The sequence below is a fragment of the Phalacrocorax carbo genome, chromosome 17 (assembly GCF_963921805.1).
Source record: "Phalacrocorax carbo chromosome 17, bPhaCar2.1, whole genome shotgun sequence".
Lineage (NCBI taxonomy): Eukaryota > Metazoa > Chordata > Aves > Suliformes > Phalacrocoracidae > Phalacrocorax > Phalacrocorax carbo.
The window spans coordinates 3,246,195-3,264,143 of NC_087529.1; the positions used below are offsets into that span (position 1 = coordinate 3,246,195).

Genomic DNA, 17,949 nt, shown 5'->3' on the forward strand with positions numbered 1-17,949 from the left:
ATGTGTTAACATATATGCTTCTGGCTGATTTTAAAGATGATTTTTAGAATACCTTCTTTGCACAGCTGCAAAATAACCATGGCTTGTTAAAGCAATTCTGAAAACTAGATTATTGATTTCCTATGCACTACTCAATTTATCAGCAGTTTTTGTTCCATAAATTATTCAGTTTCATTTTGATACTGCAAGTATTGACGAAGCTTTACACCTCAAATTAATAATTACAAATCACTGACAAAACAATTTTAAGACAAACAGCTGGAAAAGGGTCTTCTAATTTTCGTGAAAAGATTACAAAGTAAATACCATATAGCAAGTATTTCAGTGCTTGTGTTTTGAATAAAAACCTTTCTTTTTAACAGTACTGCAATGGTGGGGATCTGGCAGATTACTTACAAGGTAATTGATTACCGTTTTTCCCTATTAAGAAGCTACTGCATTACATGTTTATATTCTGTATTCCTGTATTCCACCGGTGTTTCTCTGAGAGTTTTTCTTTTTGCTTGTGGTTTAAATATTTTTTCTGTTCATGGAATGGCTGCAATTCCACAATGCATGTTCACTCTGGTGTTATTTTAGAGTATGCTGTTCATGAGAGTAATTGAATTCACCAAGAATCCGTGTAGTGTTGCATTCCGTCTCCAGTCAAGGTCAGCAGCAGAGGACTGTTGGCTGTGTGTTTGTAGGCAACCTGGGGAACTTGAAAACTAAATTTTGAAGCTGCAGGAAGACATAAGGTTTTGAATTTGTTTAAAAATATTTCCCAGTGTTTTTAAATGCCACTCATAATTGAAAATAAAAGCCACAAAGTAGCAATGAAGGTGATTAAAATAATGCACAGACAGAAAGTGCTTTTTGCCACTGCTTTCAAAGCAGTTGAATGTAACATTCCTTTGTTTGTAAATGAGGGAGAAGATGTAGCTAACCCTAAGTAGGATGCTGAAAAATGTGTGGTTTTCTATTTCTAAAGTCATATTTTGGGGGCTGCTCCCAGTGTTTTGATTTCGCCTGCTTTCTTTTCCAAGATGTTGAACTTAAAAGTACTGAATTACTTGTAAAATAACACTTTCTACAAAGAGGCCATTTTGGCTTAGGAGAGAATTCACCTTTGGGCTCTGCTCAAAGTGAAGACAGAAGCTACAGAACCATGACAAATGGGTTCTTATTACAAACAAAATTTTAGGCAGAGATGTTGATATTTTCTCAATGAAAATAATCTTCTACTTGCCTTTGTATCTCAGTATGTTGAAGGAATCTTTTTGTGAACTGCTATTGTTATGGTAACTGTGTATATTAAAAGCCAAATTCACTTCCCTTTAAAATCCTTGGAAAGACTCATACAGTATAATCCAGCTTGTGTTCAGTACCTTTTCAGACTGCAGAATGACATAATACCTTCTGAAGAGACTTTGAGAAGTACATCTTCTTTTCTCCCTTCAAAATAAATTTTATCATGGACAAAATTTCTGAGCAGAGTGGTTATCTGCATCCCATAATAATATGTTTAAAAAACAGGTTTTACAGCTTCAGGTTGTAACATGATTGTAGGTACATTTAATGTTCTAAACTGTGAAGTTCTTTTATTTTCTTGGCTCCTTTGCCTTTTTAGTGAGTTTAGGATTTAATGGTCATTGATTATTATGCTACCAAGTTAAATAAGCTACTGTAAAAACAGATGCTTCAGAGTACTGTAGCTAGTGTAAAACTATGAAGATGTATATGTTGTTAAGAGTATATAAATTTGTAGAAAAATACTGGAGATTGGATTCTTCTGAATGTAATTCACTGATTTGTCTTCATTGTTTTCGCAGTTGATCACTGTGAAGTTTATTGCTTTTTGCCCAAAGATAATGATATGTATTTTCTCATCTGCTAATGCATGTGTTATTTTCAGCTAAAGGAACTCTTAGTGAAGATACCATCCGAGTGTTCCTCCAGCAGATTGCAGCAGCTATGCGTATTCTGCACAGTAAAGGAATCATTCATAGGGATCTTAAACCACAGAATATTTTGTTGTCCTACGCCAGTCGTAGGAAGTCGAGTGTCAGTGGCATACGCATCAAAATAGGTAAATATGGGGTTATTTTCTGATCTAAAGGTAAATCGTCACTGTTGGGTTGTTTTCCTACTTAGAAGTGTCTTTGTAGTTAAAGTACAGAGGGTGTACTGGATATGGTTGCGTATTAAATTGGTGCAAAGCAGTATGTCTAGAACAATGAGCTTTATGCCATAATGCAGATTCTCAGTATAAAAAAAGCTTAAGTCGTAAAGACCTTTTTGATTAAATCTGCAGGAAAAAGAAACCTATTTAGCTGATGTTTGTAGTAGTAAACTATTTTAATCAGACATAAATCTGTAACCTTTGAAACTTCGAACAGCTGTTAGCCCATTTCAAAACTGTGTGCGTGCGAGAGAGACTCCAGTCGCAGCTCCTGCTGGTTTTTTTTCGGGGTAGACCCTCCTAAGGGTTATTTGAGTATTTTAGAAATGTAGGTTATTAACTCTTCCTGGTTGAAAGCGGTTTGGCATTGTAACTGGGGAGAGATGTCAATGTTCAGGGTGCTACCAAACTCCTCTTCAGAGGACACTTCAAGAGTTTTGATCTCTCATTGTTAAATGCCTATTTAAAAATACTTTGTTTTTAACAAGTTTCTTTTCTATGCCGTTGTTCAACCAAAATCTGAGATCTGTTCCAACTTGCTCCATCTTCTGAAGAGCACAGAGGAGACAAAACTTCTCTTGCTGTCCTTACTTGATAGTTTCAGATGCTTTTGCTTCCATGGAAAACTTGGGCATCTGAAGCTTGATTTCACAAACTTCTACCTGACACGATTTCACTGAAGCAGATTGTATATTCATCATTCCTAATGAACCATTTATATTTAGCCACTGATTTTAATCCTTTCCTGCTGACGCCAGGCAGTGGGCTCTGCAGCTGGGGAGATGGCTGAGCAGCAGTTTGTGCAAATGATGCCACTGCTGTTTCTTGGCTTGCTATTTAGAAGATAATACATTATTCTTTGTGTAACATAGATTTTACTGTTTCATGTAGTTGGCCATATATTATACCTGTCTTTTTCCCTCTAACTGGTAATTGTAGCAGATGTCAATAAGAGACAGATCGCATCTAGACTTCAGAAATTTGAAAATTATCTTTCTTTTCATTGACAAATGTGTTTCTTTACATAGCTGACTTTGGTTTTGCTCGTTATCTGCATAGCAACATGATGGCTGCAACTCTGTGTGGTTCCCCTATGTATATGGTAAGTGACAGTGTATTTACGCTTATGTTGCTTATCTCAAACAGAACAAACTAATTTACTGCTTGCAGACTGGCAAATGCCTCATGTTGCTACAGAAGTACTAGGGGCAGCATGCAGATCACCTTTCCATAGTTTTACTAGCTCCTTTTTTTTTCATATGATTTGGAGATCACAGCTGTTAAAATCAGAGATGATGAACATTTTTTAGTGCTGTGGGGAGGAAAAGCCTTAGAGAATTAAAAGGCAATACATTTTAGCATTAATTTTTTAGCAAGATAGTTTCATTCTCACTTACATACTTTTTTTTTTTCCCTAAATTAGGGCATTATCTCCTTCCCAGTTTCTAAGAAAATAAAAAGTGATCAAATACAGGCTAGAAGAGCTTTACACTACACTAGTAGTTAAAAAAAACTACTTGATGTTTTCACTCTAGTTATTTACATATTCTCTCACATGTGGGGTTTGGTTTACTTGGGTTTCTTTAAAAAAAAAATTTGGAGTTAATTGCCATTGATTTTTACTAAGTCTTGTGGTAGTCAGTTGAGCACTGAACTGTCTGACTTTGGCACTACAGCTACCATGCTGTATGGTCATGGGAAAATCATTTTGCTTTCCCTTGTCTTGTTTTTGTATATGCAAAATGGTGATAATAATATTCCTTATGAAATGCTTGGTTATTTATCCACGAGGAGGACTGCATAAACCAGGTAAATAACGCTTACCTCTCATTCCCATACATGCCAATCGCTAGCTTGCTTTCTTTAGATGTCAACATTTCTAGTTTTCTGTGGTTTTGAAACTCAGCTTTCATTTTAGATAGTGTAATATAACTGTTACCTTTCAAATGTGATGAAGTTTGAAATGTTAATTTTGTCTTAAAGTATTGACTCTTCACAATACAGTGGTCTCTGTTAATACTGCTCTGACAGAAGAACCGTAGAATTCGTATTGCTGTGGCTTTGCTTTTTTGTTTTCCCTTCTGAGATTTTCCTGTTCTTTCCAGGCCCCTGAAGTGATTATGTCTCAACACTATGATGCTAAAGCAGACCTGTGGAGCATAGGAACTGTGATTTATCAGTGTCTTGTTGGAAAACCACCTTTTCAGGTAACACTCTATTTCCTTTTCCCTCTTTTTGGTCTTATGGACATTCCTAGGGCTTTTCCTTCTAGTCCTGAAAATGGAAGTAAGTAGTGATGTCAGAGCGTGGTGTCGATGCTTCAAAGGCCAAATCACTTGAGGATACCAGGGGGAAGTTGCTCATATTAGTCTATGAGATCAGTGTGTTCAGCCCAGAGTGACTCAGTACAGAAGTCACTACTGTGCTTGGGGTTTTCTCTTTTAATGCCCATATGCAAAAGCCTCCTTTTTGTGTATGTGTGCATAGGAATGAAAGCTATTTTCTCCATTAAACTGAGCTTTAATTAATGTACATTTTTATTTGACAGGCCAATAGTCCTCAAGATTTGAGAATGTTTTATGAAAAGAACAGGAATTTGATTCCTAGGTATGTCACCATGGCCTTTCCTGTCACTTACATTTGTTGATTGAACACTTTTTCATCTTTGGGAAGTCATAAAAAATATTTGATGTTGCTGTCTTGACCAGGACACATAGTATGATCCCAGTGACTCCTGTTGCATCTTGCCTTCATTGTGCCTTGCTGAGTTTAGTGTGTTCTGTACTAAGGCTACAGAGCATGTCTAGTGAAGACATGGCAGAATGCATGTGTGAAATTTAATGAACGTTTTACATCTTCTTGTGTGCAGCATTCCTAGGGAAACATCAGCTTATCTGGCTGACCTGCTGCTGGGTTTGCTTCAGAGAAACCAAAAAGACAGAATGGACTTTGGTATGTAACTTTTCCTTTTGCTCTCTTGACTTCAGTTGTATTCATGTGACCAGAATAACTGTCTCGACCTTTTGTCTGCAGCCAGTTCCATGAAAAGTGAAGTATTTTTTGCTTCTTGGTTATCATAAACGAGGCAGAGTAGCCAAAAGAAATAATTAGGTAACTACCTAAAGGAAGGGTAGATGTGGTGCTTGAGGATATGGTTTAGTGGTGGACTGGGCAGTGATAGGTTGGCGGTTGGACTCAATGATCTTAAGGGTCTTTTCCAACCTTAATGATTCTATGAATCAATGATTCTACTGTCAGTCAGTATTAAATGATGCACATAAATTATGACTTTGTTGTTGAGTAGTGAAATATAAATGAGTTTAATTCTTTCAGTTGTGGCCCTTTTTTCCCCACAGTGTTAACTGATGTATCTTAAATTTCATGTCACAATCTTATTTCTGTTACTTAACTGGTGTTTTGGCTTCCGGTTGGGATCAGACATCTCTGATCTCCATGTGGTGTTGGTTGCAGAAATGTAAGAGAGTACTGGAAGAACCCACTTTGGAAGCAAAGTTGCTTTAAATGGTTTCCTCCACGTTGATTTGCAAATTGCAAATACCATGACAGTATTAATGGGGGTACAAGCTGTGCACATTTGATTTTACCTTGAAAGCTATATATATGTATATGAGGGCAATGAGAGATGTGATGTTACATCAAAATTGTTTATATTTGCAAAGATGAGTTCCTAGTGTTGCACTTAGATGTTGCTAGCTGTAGAGGCTTCTTTATTTTAGTGAAATATTTTGACTGCATTTTTTAAGCCCAAAAGTAGAGAAATAACAGTTGTATCTTTGTATTTCATTAAGTCCTAATTTTTTTAAAATTTTAAACTCTGCAGTGACTGAAGGTCGCATACCATTAGATTACTGCACTGTCTGTTTAGGACTGCATTTTTAATTAGTTGGGAAGTTAAACCTACTACAAACTAGACAGATACCCCCTTAACAAAAGTCAACTTGTTTCATTCCAGTTTACTGCCACAATTGGCTTTTTCTTTTTAGCTGGAGATCTTTAGATGCAGAACATTGTTCTAACTTCTTAAGATTTCAAGGCCTCAAATCAGTACTATTGAATCGTTCCGAATGGCTGCAACTGTTGCCTCTTCAAAATTAGTCAGGAGTAGAGTTTAGATTTGTGTGTGCTTTGTGCTGGCTGGATTGTCTGTTACTCACTTCAGTCTCCACAAGCCTTTTTATTGCCGCCTTCTTAGCTGCAACTTGTATGTCACATTATTCACACTGGTTGTTTACATTTTATAGCACTCTTTGTTACTGCAGTTTTATCGTAGCTCCCCGGAAATGTTAATCTTAAACTTTTAGTTAATTAAGGCTAACTTAGCTAAACAAAATTATCTTTATTATTATTATTTTATATCAATAGCAGTGTGCTTTATACTGGGATTTGTTTTAGCAGCATGATAGGCGGTGACTCATGAAGTTTAGTCTACGGAATGGCAGGAAAGAGCCTAAACCTTAAAGTCTCTTCAGGCTCTCTGCAGATAAGACCCAGTTCTTTCCCCCCCCCCAAGCTATCAGTTTGTGTGATGCTGAGCTCCAACGGTGAGTTGCAACCAAAAGTCAGACACGCTCAAGTTTTTTTCTGCTTATGAAACTTCACCATTGCTCTTTAGTTATGCATGCAAGCTTGGTTTTGATGCAGTACTGAAATACACAAATTGACTCATTCATCACATGTTGTCCTTGTGTATTTGTGATAAGAGGACTATATTTGTTAGGCTGTGGAGAGAGGAGGATTCAAAAGGCATTTAGTTCATTACTTGGAGCTCAAGACTCCTAGATACAATTTTTTTTTCCTTTTCTGTTCCTGCTATGTTTTGCTCCAAGAAATATCAAACTTTTTTTAATAGTTTGGAATTTTAAAACATCCATCAGTACTGGCATAATTAAGGTGTTGCTCTTCTGAGAATGGGGCATGGATTTTTGAGTGTAGACATGACTGAAATAACTTGATTTAACTGCTGTACGTAAAAGCTTAAGTAGAAGTCAGATACAGAAAAATCTCATGATAATTGGGTAAGATGTCCCAAGTGATAGTGCCAGTATTCAAAGGTTGATTTATAAACCTTTATGTGTAGAAGAACTAATACATCACAAACGTGGACTTTGAGTAATTGATTCCACTTTGCACTCTGGGTGTGCTGATCCCTACAGTTTCTTCAAACATGGGAAATTCACTGTATCATTTGTGGTAGTGGGAGAACACATCTGTGCTTAGAAAGAAAAATAGAAAGCAGAATGGTACTGATGAAAGTTGTGTTTTCCTTGGCTGAGCCACTTAAAGGGCCTCTGAGGGGCTGTTCTGGAATGTGCTTAGCAAAGGGAGTGAAAGGGAGAGTGTATAACTGAGCCCTGTTGTTGAAGTAAAAATAGCATTGGAAATCTTGTTGATCTTCCAGCAATATAAAGTAGAACAGCAGGTGTTGTACAAAAGCTCAAGAACACCTGATCCTCATGTTAAAGTTAATCATTACATTGTTCTTGCGTTATAGCTAGCTGCTAGCCTCCCTTCCTTATCAGGTCGTGGAAGAAAGTGTTGTTGAAGGAAGAGGAGATACTGCAGGCCTTAGATTCTTTTATTTTTTTCCATGTTATTTGCTTAGGTCTGATGAATGGCACTGGTTTTCCTTAACTGTTGGAACATTACAGTTCACAAAGCTCAGCAGCTACCTTCTACCAACCCTCAATTTCCCCTAACTAGCTGATGGTCACTTCTTGTACAATAAAACTTTCCATGTGAACTTCCCCCCAGTTCAAGAAGGATGGGGAACTGCTCGGGCAAGTCCAGGGGAGAGCTACCAAGATGATCAGGGGACTGGAGCATCTCCCTTGTGAGGAAAGGCTGAGAGACCTGGGTCTGTTCAGCCTGGAGAGGAGAAGGCTGAGGGGGGATCTCATCAGTGCTCATAGATATCTGAAGGGCGGGTGTCAGGAGGATGGGTCTGGACTCTTTCCAGCGGTGCCCAACACCAGGCCAAGTGGCCACGGGCACAAGCTGGAACACGGGAAGTTCCCCCTGAACATGAGGACAAACCCCTTCCCTGTGCGGGTGCCAGAGCAGGGGCACAGGCTGCCCAGAGAGGCTGTGGGGTCCCTTCCCTGGAGACATTCACACCCCGCCTGGACGCGGCCCTGTGCCCCTGCTCTGGGGGTGCCTGCTCCAGCAGGGGGTGGGACGGGGTGAGCTCCAGAGGGCCCTTCCAACCCCCGCCTTTCTGGGATTCTGTGTAAACTGTTAGCCAACTGGTTATGCTAAGTCAGTTAAATGTATCTCAGCATAGCCATTTCCAAGAAAAGCAAAATGTTTCTATTGTGACAGTAGCAAGTTAACTGAGGAAATTGTTCAAGAAATGGTGTTTAATTCTGTTTTAAACTGTAAACTGTCTGCACGGGTCGTGTTCTGCTGTTGGGAAGTGGGAAGGAGAATGACTGCTGCTCTGTGTTGTGATTTTTCAGCCACCTAAGGAGTAGCATTAATAGGTTCAAAAATAAGCATCAGTCCATGGGAAAGGCAGAAGTGAAAATACTTAGTGTTTGGTGTGAGAGATGCTCATCATTTTGAAGAGCAAATTAAAACTGACTTAGTACCATACTGAACATAGAGAACATAATTTCATGAGGAGTATAGGAAGGCTGCTTGTGTACATGATCCTTAAATGCAGTCATAAAATGTCCTCCAGTAATTCAATCTGATTCGTGTTGCTGGCTGTTGTTTGAAGTTATTCAATGGATTTTTGTTTCCTTTCCAAATGCTATAGCAACATATAACATAGAAGGCTTTAATCTTTTATAAGCTCTTCACCCCCTGGCTCTGAAATACTGATTCTGGGAAGGCAACCATTTATCACTATCTGCAATATAGTCTGTAAATTCTATGTCATTTGTACATTTACTCACCATGGTTATTGTTTCTTGTCCTATAGAAGCATTTTTCAACCACCCTTTCCTGGATCAGATTTCAACAGTCAAAAAGTGTAAGTAGTTTGGTTTTCCACTTATTTGTGTAAATGGTCGATGTTGGGAGCTGGAATGGAGGAAGATCTGCCAGATACCACACTAAGTGTTTATGAGGCATTTTCCTGGGTCTGACTTGTTGTGCTCTGTTGTGAGGCTGAGTGTTGAATCCCTTTTTGTATTATGCTAGACTGAAATGTGATACTTAATTTACTAGTTCCTTTGACATTTCAGCTGAACTTAAATACCCTTGTGTGTTTAAGGATGGATGTGCTGTGCTTATAAGTAGTATAAGGGTTTACGAATGAAAAGTGGTGAGGAAATGAGTTTGTTTGAAATTTTGTCCCATTTCCCCCCCCACCCCGGGTTTTCCTCCTCTAGCTTGTCCTGTACCAGTGCCCACATATGCAGGCTCCGTCTCTGGCAGTTCCTGTGGCAGCTCTCCTTCATGCCGTTTTGCTTCTCCTCCAGTAAGTTCTCTGTTTTACAGAACAACCTCTAGAAAATATTTTCTGTAATGTTTAGGAAGGAGTTACTGAATTTTAGATCTTTCAGTTCTTGAGCAGTGTAAACTGTCATGTTTAAGAGCACAGAGCAAGGAATTACCCCTGTCTTTTGCTAGAAAAATGGCATCAACCTTTTAGTTCTCTCTTGCTCCTTGTATCATATTTTGTGGGTTTGTTGTTGTTTTTCTTTTTTGTTAAAGAAAAAAATCCACATACACATCAAATGCTACAGCGGCAAATCTTGAGATATGCTAGTATGATTTGCAATGTAATGAATGTTACAGATAATTTTTGAATTGGCCTTTTTGGCTAAGGCCCCTTATACCGATACGAATTGGTAACTTCAATTTTATTGGTATTTGGAAGAGGTGCGTCTGTATCATCAGGAGTGATTGACCAAATTACAATTGTTTAAATTCACAGTGTATTTAACATAGAACTGTCTGACCCTACAGGGTTATCCAGTGTTTGACGTTTCCAAATTCAAATACATTTTATATTTCTAAACACTTAAGAAATAAAAAACAGCCCAAGATTTTTTTTTTCCTGTCAAAGCTAGTGACGATTCTTACTTTAGAAGCTTCATAGTTAAAAGAGCAAGTCTACGTTCTGAATCACTGGATTTACAGTGGGTTTTTTACTTTCTTTTTCCACCCCCCTACTCCAGTCCCTGCCAGACATGCAGCATATTCAAGAAGAGAATTTGTCTTCCCCTCCTTTGGGTCCTCCTAACTATCTTCAGGTCTCTAAAGACTCTGGCAGTACCAGTAGCAAGAACTCCTCTTGTGACACAGATGACTTTGTTCTTGTCCCACACAACATCTCTTCAGACCACTCATGTAAGAACCTTCCTTGTTTTTACACTTTAAACCAATTTCCACTTGTAACATACCTTTTATGTCCTGTTATTCTTCGACTCTATTTTCTGTAAATGTGTCTCAGTTCACATTGGAACTCATTTCTTTAGTTTGAAGGGAGACTGACTGGTATAGCTGCATGTCCATCTGGGACATTTTAACTTCCAATCGAGTAGCCAAATATGATACAGAACCAAGGTGATATAAAGTAATGGAAAATATTGGGGTTTGGCAGTAGAAGAAAAGAGTCAGTTGTAAACAACTGCTGATAAGAAGCCCAAGGATTCTCTCAGGGGAGGCAGGCACATTGTTACCTCTAGACTAACTGAACGTCTGTAGTCCATGCTGTAGTGCTTTAGATAATAAACAAGTGCAGGTGAAAACATAAAAAGATGCTTTACACGAAAGGTAAGGCGTCAGACTGGGCTTATATGGTAGGAAGACTTGCATATAGGACGATGGCCATTTTACGACATCTTCCAAACCTGAATTGCCACTGAGAAGCTAGTCAGCCGATTCCTATACAGTGTCACCAACTCCTGTTAAATATTTGACTAAATTAGTGCCTTGATCTCTGAAGGGCTTCTGTCACTCAGTATTTTAAATTTCCTAATGCTGATACCTTGTACTCTTAAACAATGTATTTTTTTCAAAATTATTATAATTATTATAGGGGAAAAAAGAAAAAAAAAAAAACAACTTGTTAAAGAACTGCCTTTGCCAGTTGCGTTTTTGTCGTAGGCCACATCTGAGGTATTTTCATACACAAAACAGTTTGTGGGAAACTTTTATATGTCCACAGGAGTTTGTCAGAAGTGGTTATTTCTACAACGGTAATATTGGAGATTCTTTAAGATTCTGCTTCATGATGTGGGTTTTCAACATGTTCTTCTGCTTACTGTAGATGATATGCCGTTGGGAGCAGCTGGCAGGCGGGCTTCAAGCGAGTTCTTGATGTGTGGAGGGTAGGTGTGCTGAGCTTTATCCAAAAGAAGTCTCATGTTCTAAAATTGATACTGCAGCTGTAGAAGGGGTTGCTGGGTTTTTGGCAGGGATGGGTTTACATAGCTGTGTGTGGACTTCCTTCGAGATTAATATGCCAAGCTGAATTTAATATGAATACGTAAACAGCCTGAATTCAGAGTTTTGCTGCAAAGTAGATAGTTTCTCTGATGTGAAGACCTGTCATTTGACAGTGTGTTTTGTTTGCACAGGCAGTCACCATTAACTATTTCTGGAAGCTCAGGAACTGTACAGAAACCATCCTCAGCCTCTTCTCGAAGTACTGCTTCTGGTACAGCTAACAGGTGTGTGGTGTATCTTTTTAAAAGGTTCTCTGCTACTATATGGTTTTGGGGTGTTGGTTGGTGGTTTGTGTTTTGTTTTGTTTTTAACTGTGGATGGCTACTGGAAACTGAATTGAAATAGAAGCCAGACCTGTTTTTTCCAGGCTCTCAACATTTAGTGCATTCGAATGGCTGATGGTTGCATAGCTAACTTCTGGCTCTTATGCATCCCCAAAAGATTTCCCTAAGGAAAGATAACATTCTTTTGCCTGTTTAAAGTTTGAACTGGTTGAAAGCAGAAACTTCAGAGGCATAACTGACTTGTCCTTTTTGGTGTTACGAAGCACAGCACAGTCTTCATTTAGTGGGTCAAGATGTTGAGTGCACTGTGTGCTTTAAGGAGTACTTTGGAGAGAAGAGGAACTTACAAAGCCCACATTGCTAGGGATTTGTGTCTCGTGGCTGGATTGTGTTGTGTTTGGTAACTGGGTGTGGTTTCTGCACAAGCAATTACTGTGAATTTCGTGTTTCTATCTCACAAGATACCAAAGAACCCACATGACAGCTGAACATGTACTGCAGCTTTTCCAGCAGCAGGTCTGTTAGTAAGTCCTCTTTCTTCCACATGGTTGTAGACAAAGATTTTGCTAGTTTGAAATAGAACTGATACTCATCAATGGTACCTGAAATCTTTCCTATATTATATGTTGGAAAATGTAAAGCTTAATCATGCTGTTTTACTCCTCATTAATATCTAAACATGAGGGTTAGTTTTATCATTTGACCAAGTAATGAATTTTATGATGTTTTCAGTACAAATAGAGGATGAGTGGCTAAATGGGGAATAAAGCTATTATGTTGGGTGTATTTTTGGCTTATGCTGGTACTACAGGGCTGCAAGTCAGCATTATTTGTTTAGAAATGCTTGTCACAAGAAAAGTTTGCTACTTTGTGCTGATCTTTGTGCAGTTTGTGAAATCTGCTGACATGGGCTATCAATACAGCTTTAGTCTTACCTTTTATGTTTAAGGGCAAATAATGGGGGTGGTTTGTCTGTAAAGATCCATTTGCTCTGGATTGGCCATGTACAAAGTATTGTAAATACATTGTAACTTCCTATTTTAAATTGCATCCGGTGTCACAGTTTTTATAGTTACGGGTTTTATGAAAATATGCCAGTTATTTGTTCATTACTAAGTTAAGAGCTAACAGGTCATGTGATTAGAAACAGGTGCCTACTGTTCACACTTTCAATGTTTGTGCTATAATAGTTGGATTTAATTATTAGTTGGGTAAGTTTGGTAACTAACTGGCTGCTTGGGGCATGGTCTGAAGGGAGCCGAGTGTGTGTCTGATAATTCTGCAAGATGCTGATTTTGGGGTTTGGGTTTGGTTTTTTATTTCCTGAGAAATGTTCTTTTATGCTGTGTGACTTTTTTTAAATTATTTTTTACTTTTTTACAGAAGGCTATGCCCTCCGAAACAGTGAATTTTTCTGATTATGTGACCAAACTGAATGAATTGTGCCCATAGTTACACTGGTTTATGTCAAGTAAAAGGGGCTGTAACACTTCTGAGGCTCCAGCCAGAATGAGCAGGATAGGTAGAGGCAGTTCACTCTCCTGTGGTTCATTGCTAATATTATTTTCTGTGAGATCCAGAGACAAGATTTGCATGCAACTCTGTGCACATCTGTATTGCATTTTCTCTAACCAGTAACAGACCACATCAGACTTGAGAATGTCTAACCAGAGCTTAGCTCTGGGCCTGGGCTGGGGAGCCCCGATGGAAGGCAAAGTACTGAACCATGCCTCTCCACCACGCTAACGCAACATAGCTGCCTCAGTCAGCTCACGGCTCGCAGAGTTTGCTGGGATCTACCTGCAAGGCTGTGTGTCTGCAGGGGAAGGCATTTTCCATGCTGAGTACTTTAAACGTTCAAGCGCCTTCATGGCCTCCTCAGTGGCACTGCCACAGTTCAGATAACACCCGCTTCCCTCTCCTGGAGGTCGGGCCTAGGGAGCCTCCCTGTGCAACCTCAGCATGTTGTGTTAGTCACAGCAGGCTGCCCACTGCCTTTGTGTGGTTTCCACTTGTGAGTCCTCCTCCTTCCGTGGAAGCTTTCAGGCCTTCCACCAACTGTGTGCTCACAGCTGACTCTCAAATTACTGGGTGGAATCTAGAAACTGGGTGGCAATAAAAGGACAAACTTTTCTTCTGCAAAAGAAGCTCTATGCATATTAGGAAGTAGTATTTCATTCTCAGAGGTAGCAAAGAGAATAGGACAAATGCAGTCAGAAACCCAGATTTCTGTTCAGCTGTAGCTGTGCATTGAGTGCTGTAGCTATTTATTTTCTAGAGCTTGTGGTAGAACTTTTTTCACGTTTCCTCTAAGAATTTTTAATCTTTCTCTGAAGAGATGGTCAATAAAAGACCATATACTAAGCTGATTATCTTCCAAAAAGCCCATTCATTTGAAATTCTTTCCACTGAATTCTATCTTCCTTTATAAGTGTCAGTAGCTGATTGCGTTGCAGTGGTTTGATTCCCGTATCAGATAGTACACTGAGGTAAGCCAGGTCACTGACACTTCAGCTGAACTTGGGTAATGCTAATCTGCCGTTTGAGTCTGTGGATTAATGTTCAGGTGTGTGGTTTTGGTCATTTTGTCAAGGGTTGGTTGCATAACATGTTTTCCTTTTGCAAGTTCACGGTGTCTCTTGGGATATCTCTGACTGTGCTTTAGTGGCTTTTGTACACATTCCAGCCCTGCTGCTGAACTTCCTGTTCTTAGCGCAGTGGGTTTTCCTAGAACGCTATTTTGAAGCGTGGTAAACAGAGCAGGCTGATTGGCAGGAAGTCGGAGGGATCTGTACATTGCTGTGATGCGTGACGAAGTGCTTCAGCTAGTCCTGCGTGCTCAGCTCGATCTGATACTAGCCAGTATAAGAAAGGTAGGTAGTAACGAACAGTTCCTGATCTTCCTCTGTGAAATGTTAGAGCTAGATTAGGACAAGCTAAGATCATATCGCATGCCAGGAGTGCAGAAGCAGCTTATTTGCCTGTTCCCTAGATTTTCTTGAAATTTCAGCAATGGTACAAATCGGAGAGAGACCTGTCTACCTATATTTATCTCCAGTCTCCATACCTTCCAACTTCAGGCATTGTCAGCCTTCAGTATCCCCCCGCAGTGAAACGGCACCTATCCCGGTTCCCACTCAACTACGGAATTACCAGCGCATAGAACAGAACCTCTCATCTACTGCCAGCCCTGTGTCAAACCCCCACGGATCACCAAGGTGAGTGTGGGTGTTTTTAACTCCTTTTTCTTGGTTGTAGTTTGTGTCTGTACCCTGACAGATGTCCCTGCTTTCTTGCTGATGTCATTTTTTGGGGCACAAAAACATACTAGAGACATTTTAATGGTAATGAATAATAGTCCTTCACAACCTCAAGATTGTTGGATGGGCACTTGAAATTTTTCACAAAAACAAAATGAGCTTGTTCTTTCACTCAAATGCAACACAAGAAGGTAAAAAGATGAAGTCTTGCTTTTTTTATTCCTCTTTGTGTATTATATGGCATTACATCATAACCTAGAAAGTCAGTAATAAGTTATGTTTTGTTTTCACACATGTAGTGATGAGATGGATGCATTGTTTGGTAGAATATCAAGGAAACAATTTTTGGCATGCTAGTTAACCAGCTTGTCTTATTACAAAGCTCTAGTGTGCCAGACTTACTCTCTGCCTTGTGGTCTGCAGGATCAGGATGGTGAAGGGCAGAGACTCAGGAATAGACTACTCAGAACTCTGGAGATCTTTACAAAAACAAACCCCATGGTTTCTTGCATTTTTTCCATGATCTCTGATTTTATAATAGTTGCTACAGTTGGGGAAATGCCTTTCCCTGAAATAGTCTGTTTTCAGTTACCTGACCTGTGTACCAGACCCAATGTGACAACTTTCTCATAATCTTTGTTGACATAAAAATAGGCATTTGCAACAATACATTTCACTTGATTGTAAAATTCAAAATTTGATTATCAAGTTGTTTGAAGATTAGGAATCCATGTACTAAGGGATATCTGTTTTAATTTTCTCCAGTTAACAGCCTATTATGGCACTGAAAGTTGAGAAGGCAATGTGAATAAAGGGAATTCAATCTTGCTTGTTTTCCATATGGGAAGCTTAGTTTAAGCTATTAGCGTAATAAGCTTCAATGTCATAGCTTTCTCGTTAAGTATCAATAGTTCCCTTAACTGATCATTATACTCCCTAGGGCGTTCTGAAGCTTATCTCAAGGAACCACAGTTACTATAGTGTGTGTAACTGTTCCTTTCACCTTGTTAGAGCTGGAGTTGTGAGACGCTCGAATACTAGCCCAATGGGCTTCATGAAGATGGGCTCCTGTTCTCCAGTACCAGCTGACACTGCACAGGGTGTTGGGCGCAGGTTATCCACAGGATCTTCTAGACCATATTCTCCTTCACCGCTAGGTAAGCCCATAAATTCTTATCAGTTAGTGAAGGTTTATCTGGAATTGTAAATTCAGAACACTAATTCTTGCTTGAAATGACCTCAAACCAAAATCTGCCCAACTGGGTCACATTTGCAGAAATAATTTCTGTTCAACGACTCACAGAAGTAAACTAACTAGGTTTTATTTTGCTTTACCTTCATTTGTGGGTGAAGTATAAAGTGTCAATTCACACTTTGATTTTGTTTGCATAGTTGGAACCATACCTGAGCAGCTTGGACACTGTTGTTGCGGACAACTTCAAGGACATGAGTCAAGGAGTAGAAACTTCTCAGGTGAGTGACTTTGGACGATGCAACCAGTCCTATTTTGATAGAGCTTCTACGGCATTTTGTGGCGGGGAAGGAGGGTCGACACTACGTTAGGGTTAATAGGAGACACTGGGTAATTGGTGCGCTGAGTTTCTGTAGAAACTTTGCCCAGTTGTGGCTGTATCAGGACACCTTTCCCCATAAATAATTCCCTACAGAACAGAAAGTGACTGAAGTTTCTCTTTCTCAAGATGAAAAAGCAACTCTGATAATGCTTGTCTTTAAACAGGGATGGAAGTGGATGGATTATTATGAATGAATGGTAGTAACATGCTTCTCAGAATCTGGTTTTCATAGACCAGCTCTGTCATGCCAGTCCTCAGAAAAGGGAGGAGGAGCTGCCTGTGTACAGCATGCAGCACGTTTTTGTCATTCCCTTAGGAAATTGACTGGGATCTGATGTTAGTGTTGCTAAGCATTCAGTAAGCTTTGCAAGTCATAAATCATTACGACGTGCCAGCAGGGGAAAAAAAAGATCAGGGAGAAATAGGACTTGAAGATGTTCTGTGACTGTTAAAGATGGTATTGTATTGTAATGCCAGAAGGACTGGGCACAAGAATATGCAATTCAGCAACATGTTCTTTTGCTCTGCACATTTTGGGTGCCATTTCTTCTTTATCTAAAATACTACTTATACTTTTTATTTTGATTTTCTAAGAGATGGTGTTGAAACTGCATTGTGAGATTTTCCCATATTTAAACACTTTCCAAAGTCATCTGGAGATAGAGCCTTCATTTCTCGGAGTAGCCGTATTTCAAATATCTGGGAATGGTTTCATCCATATGAAATAAGTTCTATGACGTGTCTCAAAAATCACCTTCACAAATGCTATGCCGTTGGCAGTCTCGACAAAAGACAAGGAATGAGTGAATCCTCAGATTTGAAGTAGTCTCTTCTCTCAAAAAAAAAAAAAAAGTGTGTGTGAAGAAGATACGAAGCAGTGTGTATGCTTTGCTCGTTGCATCTTTTCTTTGGATAGAATTTTGTAGGGCTGTTGGTTTAGTGCCTTTTGCCGGTGTTAAACTGACTTGTACTTGTAACATACCACAGCACTGTTTTTATTTCTTCATCTGTTTCCTGAATTCTTTTCCTACTTGACTTTATTTCTTAATTTCAGATTACTGCAGTGGTATCTCTATTTGTACAATACCACAAATTGCAGCAAGTCTGTTTCTCAGCATTTAAATGAGTATGGGAAGCTGTCTTTTGCCTCTGGGTGAAGGGAGGTCATCTGTACTGAGATTTTTCTAAGGGCTGAAAATGTCTGTCGTAACGTAGCTTCTGAACTAATTGAGCTGCCCTTGCTGCCAGTG

General features: G+C 39.2%; 1 protein-coding gene across 1 annotated transcript in view; it reads left to right on the top strand.

Annotated features, from left to right (window-relative positions):
* ULK2 (unc-51 like autophagy activating kinase 2) overlaps positions 1-17,949 on the top strand; it is a 41,293-nt gene that overhangs the window by 12,716 nt on the left and 10,628 nt on the right. Inside the window, exons 5-18 of the mRNA XM_064468009.1 lie at positions 363-399; positions 1,895-2,068; positions 3,190-3,263; positions 4,267-4,368; positions 4,710-4,768; positions 5,031-5,113; positions 9,105-9,155; positions 9,517-9,605; positions 10,309-10,480; positions 11,403-11,463; positions 11,713-11,805; positions 14,946-15,083; positions 16,137-16,282; positions 16,518-16,598. Of these exons, the coding sequence (XP_064324079.1) occupies positions 363-399; positions 1,895-2,068; positions 3,190-3,263; positions 4,267-4,368; positions 4,710-4,768; positions 5,031-5,113; positions 9,105-9,155; positions 9,517-9,605; positions 10,309-10,480; positions 11,403-11,463; positions 11,713-11,805; positions 14,946-15,083; positions 16,137-16,282; positions 16,518-16,598 (1,360 nt within the window). The remainder of the gene's footprint in view (positions 1-362; positions 400-1,894; positions 2,069-3,189; positions 3,264-4,266; positions 4,369-4,709; positions 4,769-5,030; positions 5,114-9,104; positions 9,156-9,516; positions 9,606-10,308; positions 10,481-11,402; positions 11,464-11,712; positions 11,806-14,945; positions 15,084-16,136; positions 16,283-16,517; positions 16,599-17,949) is intronic.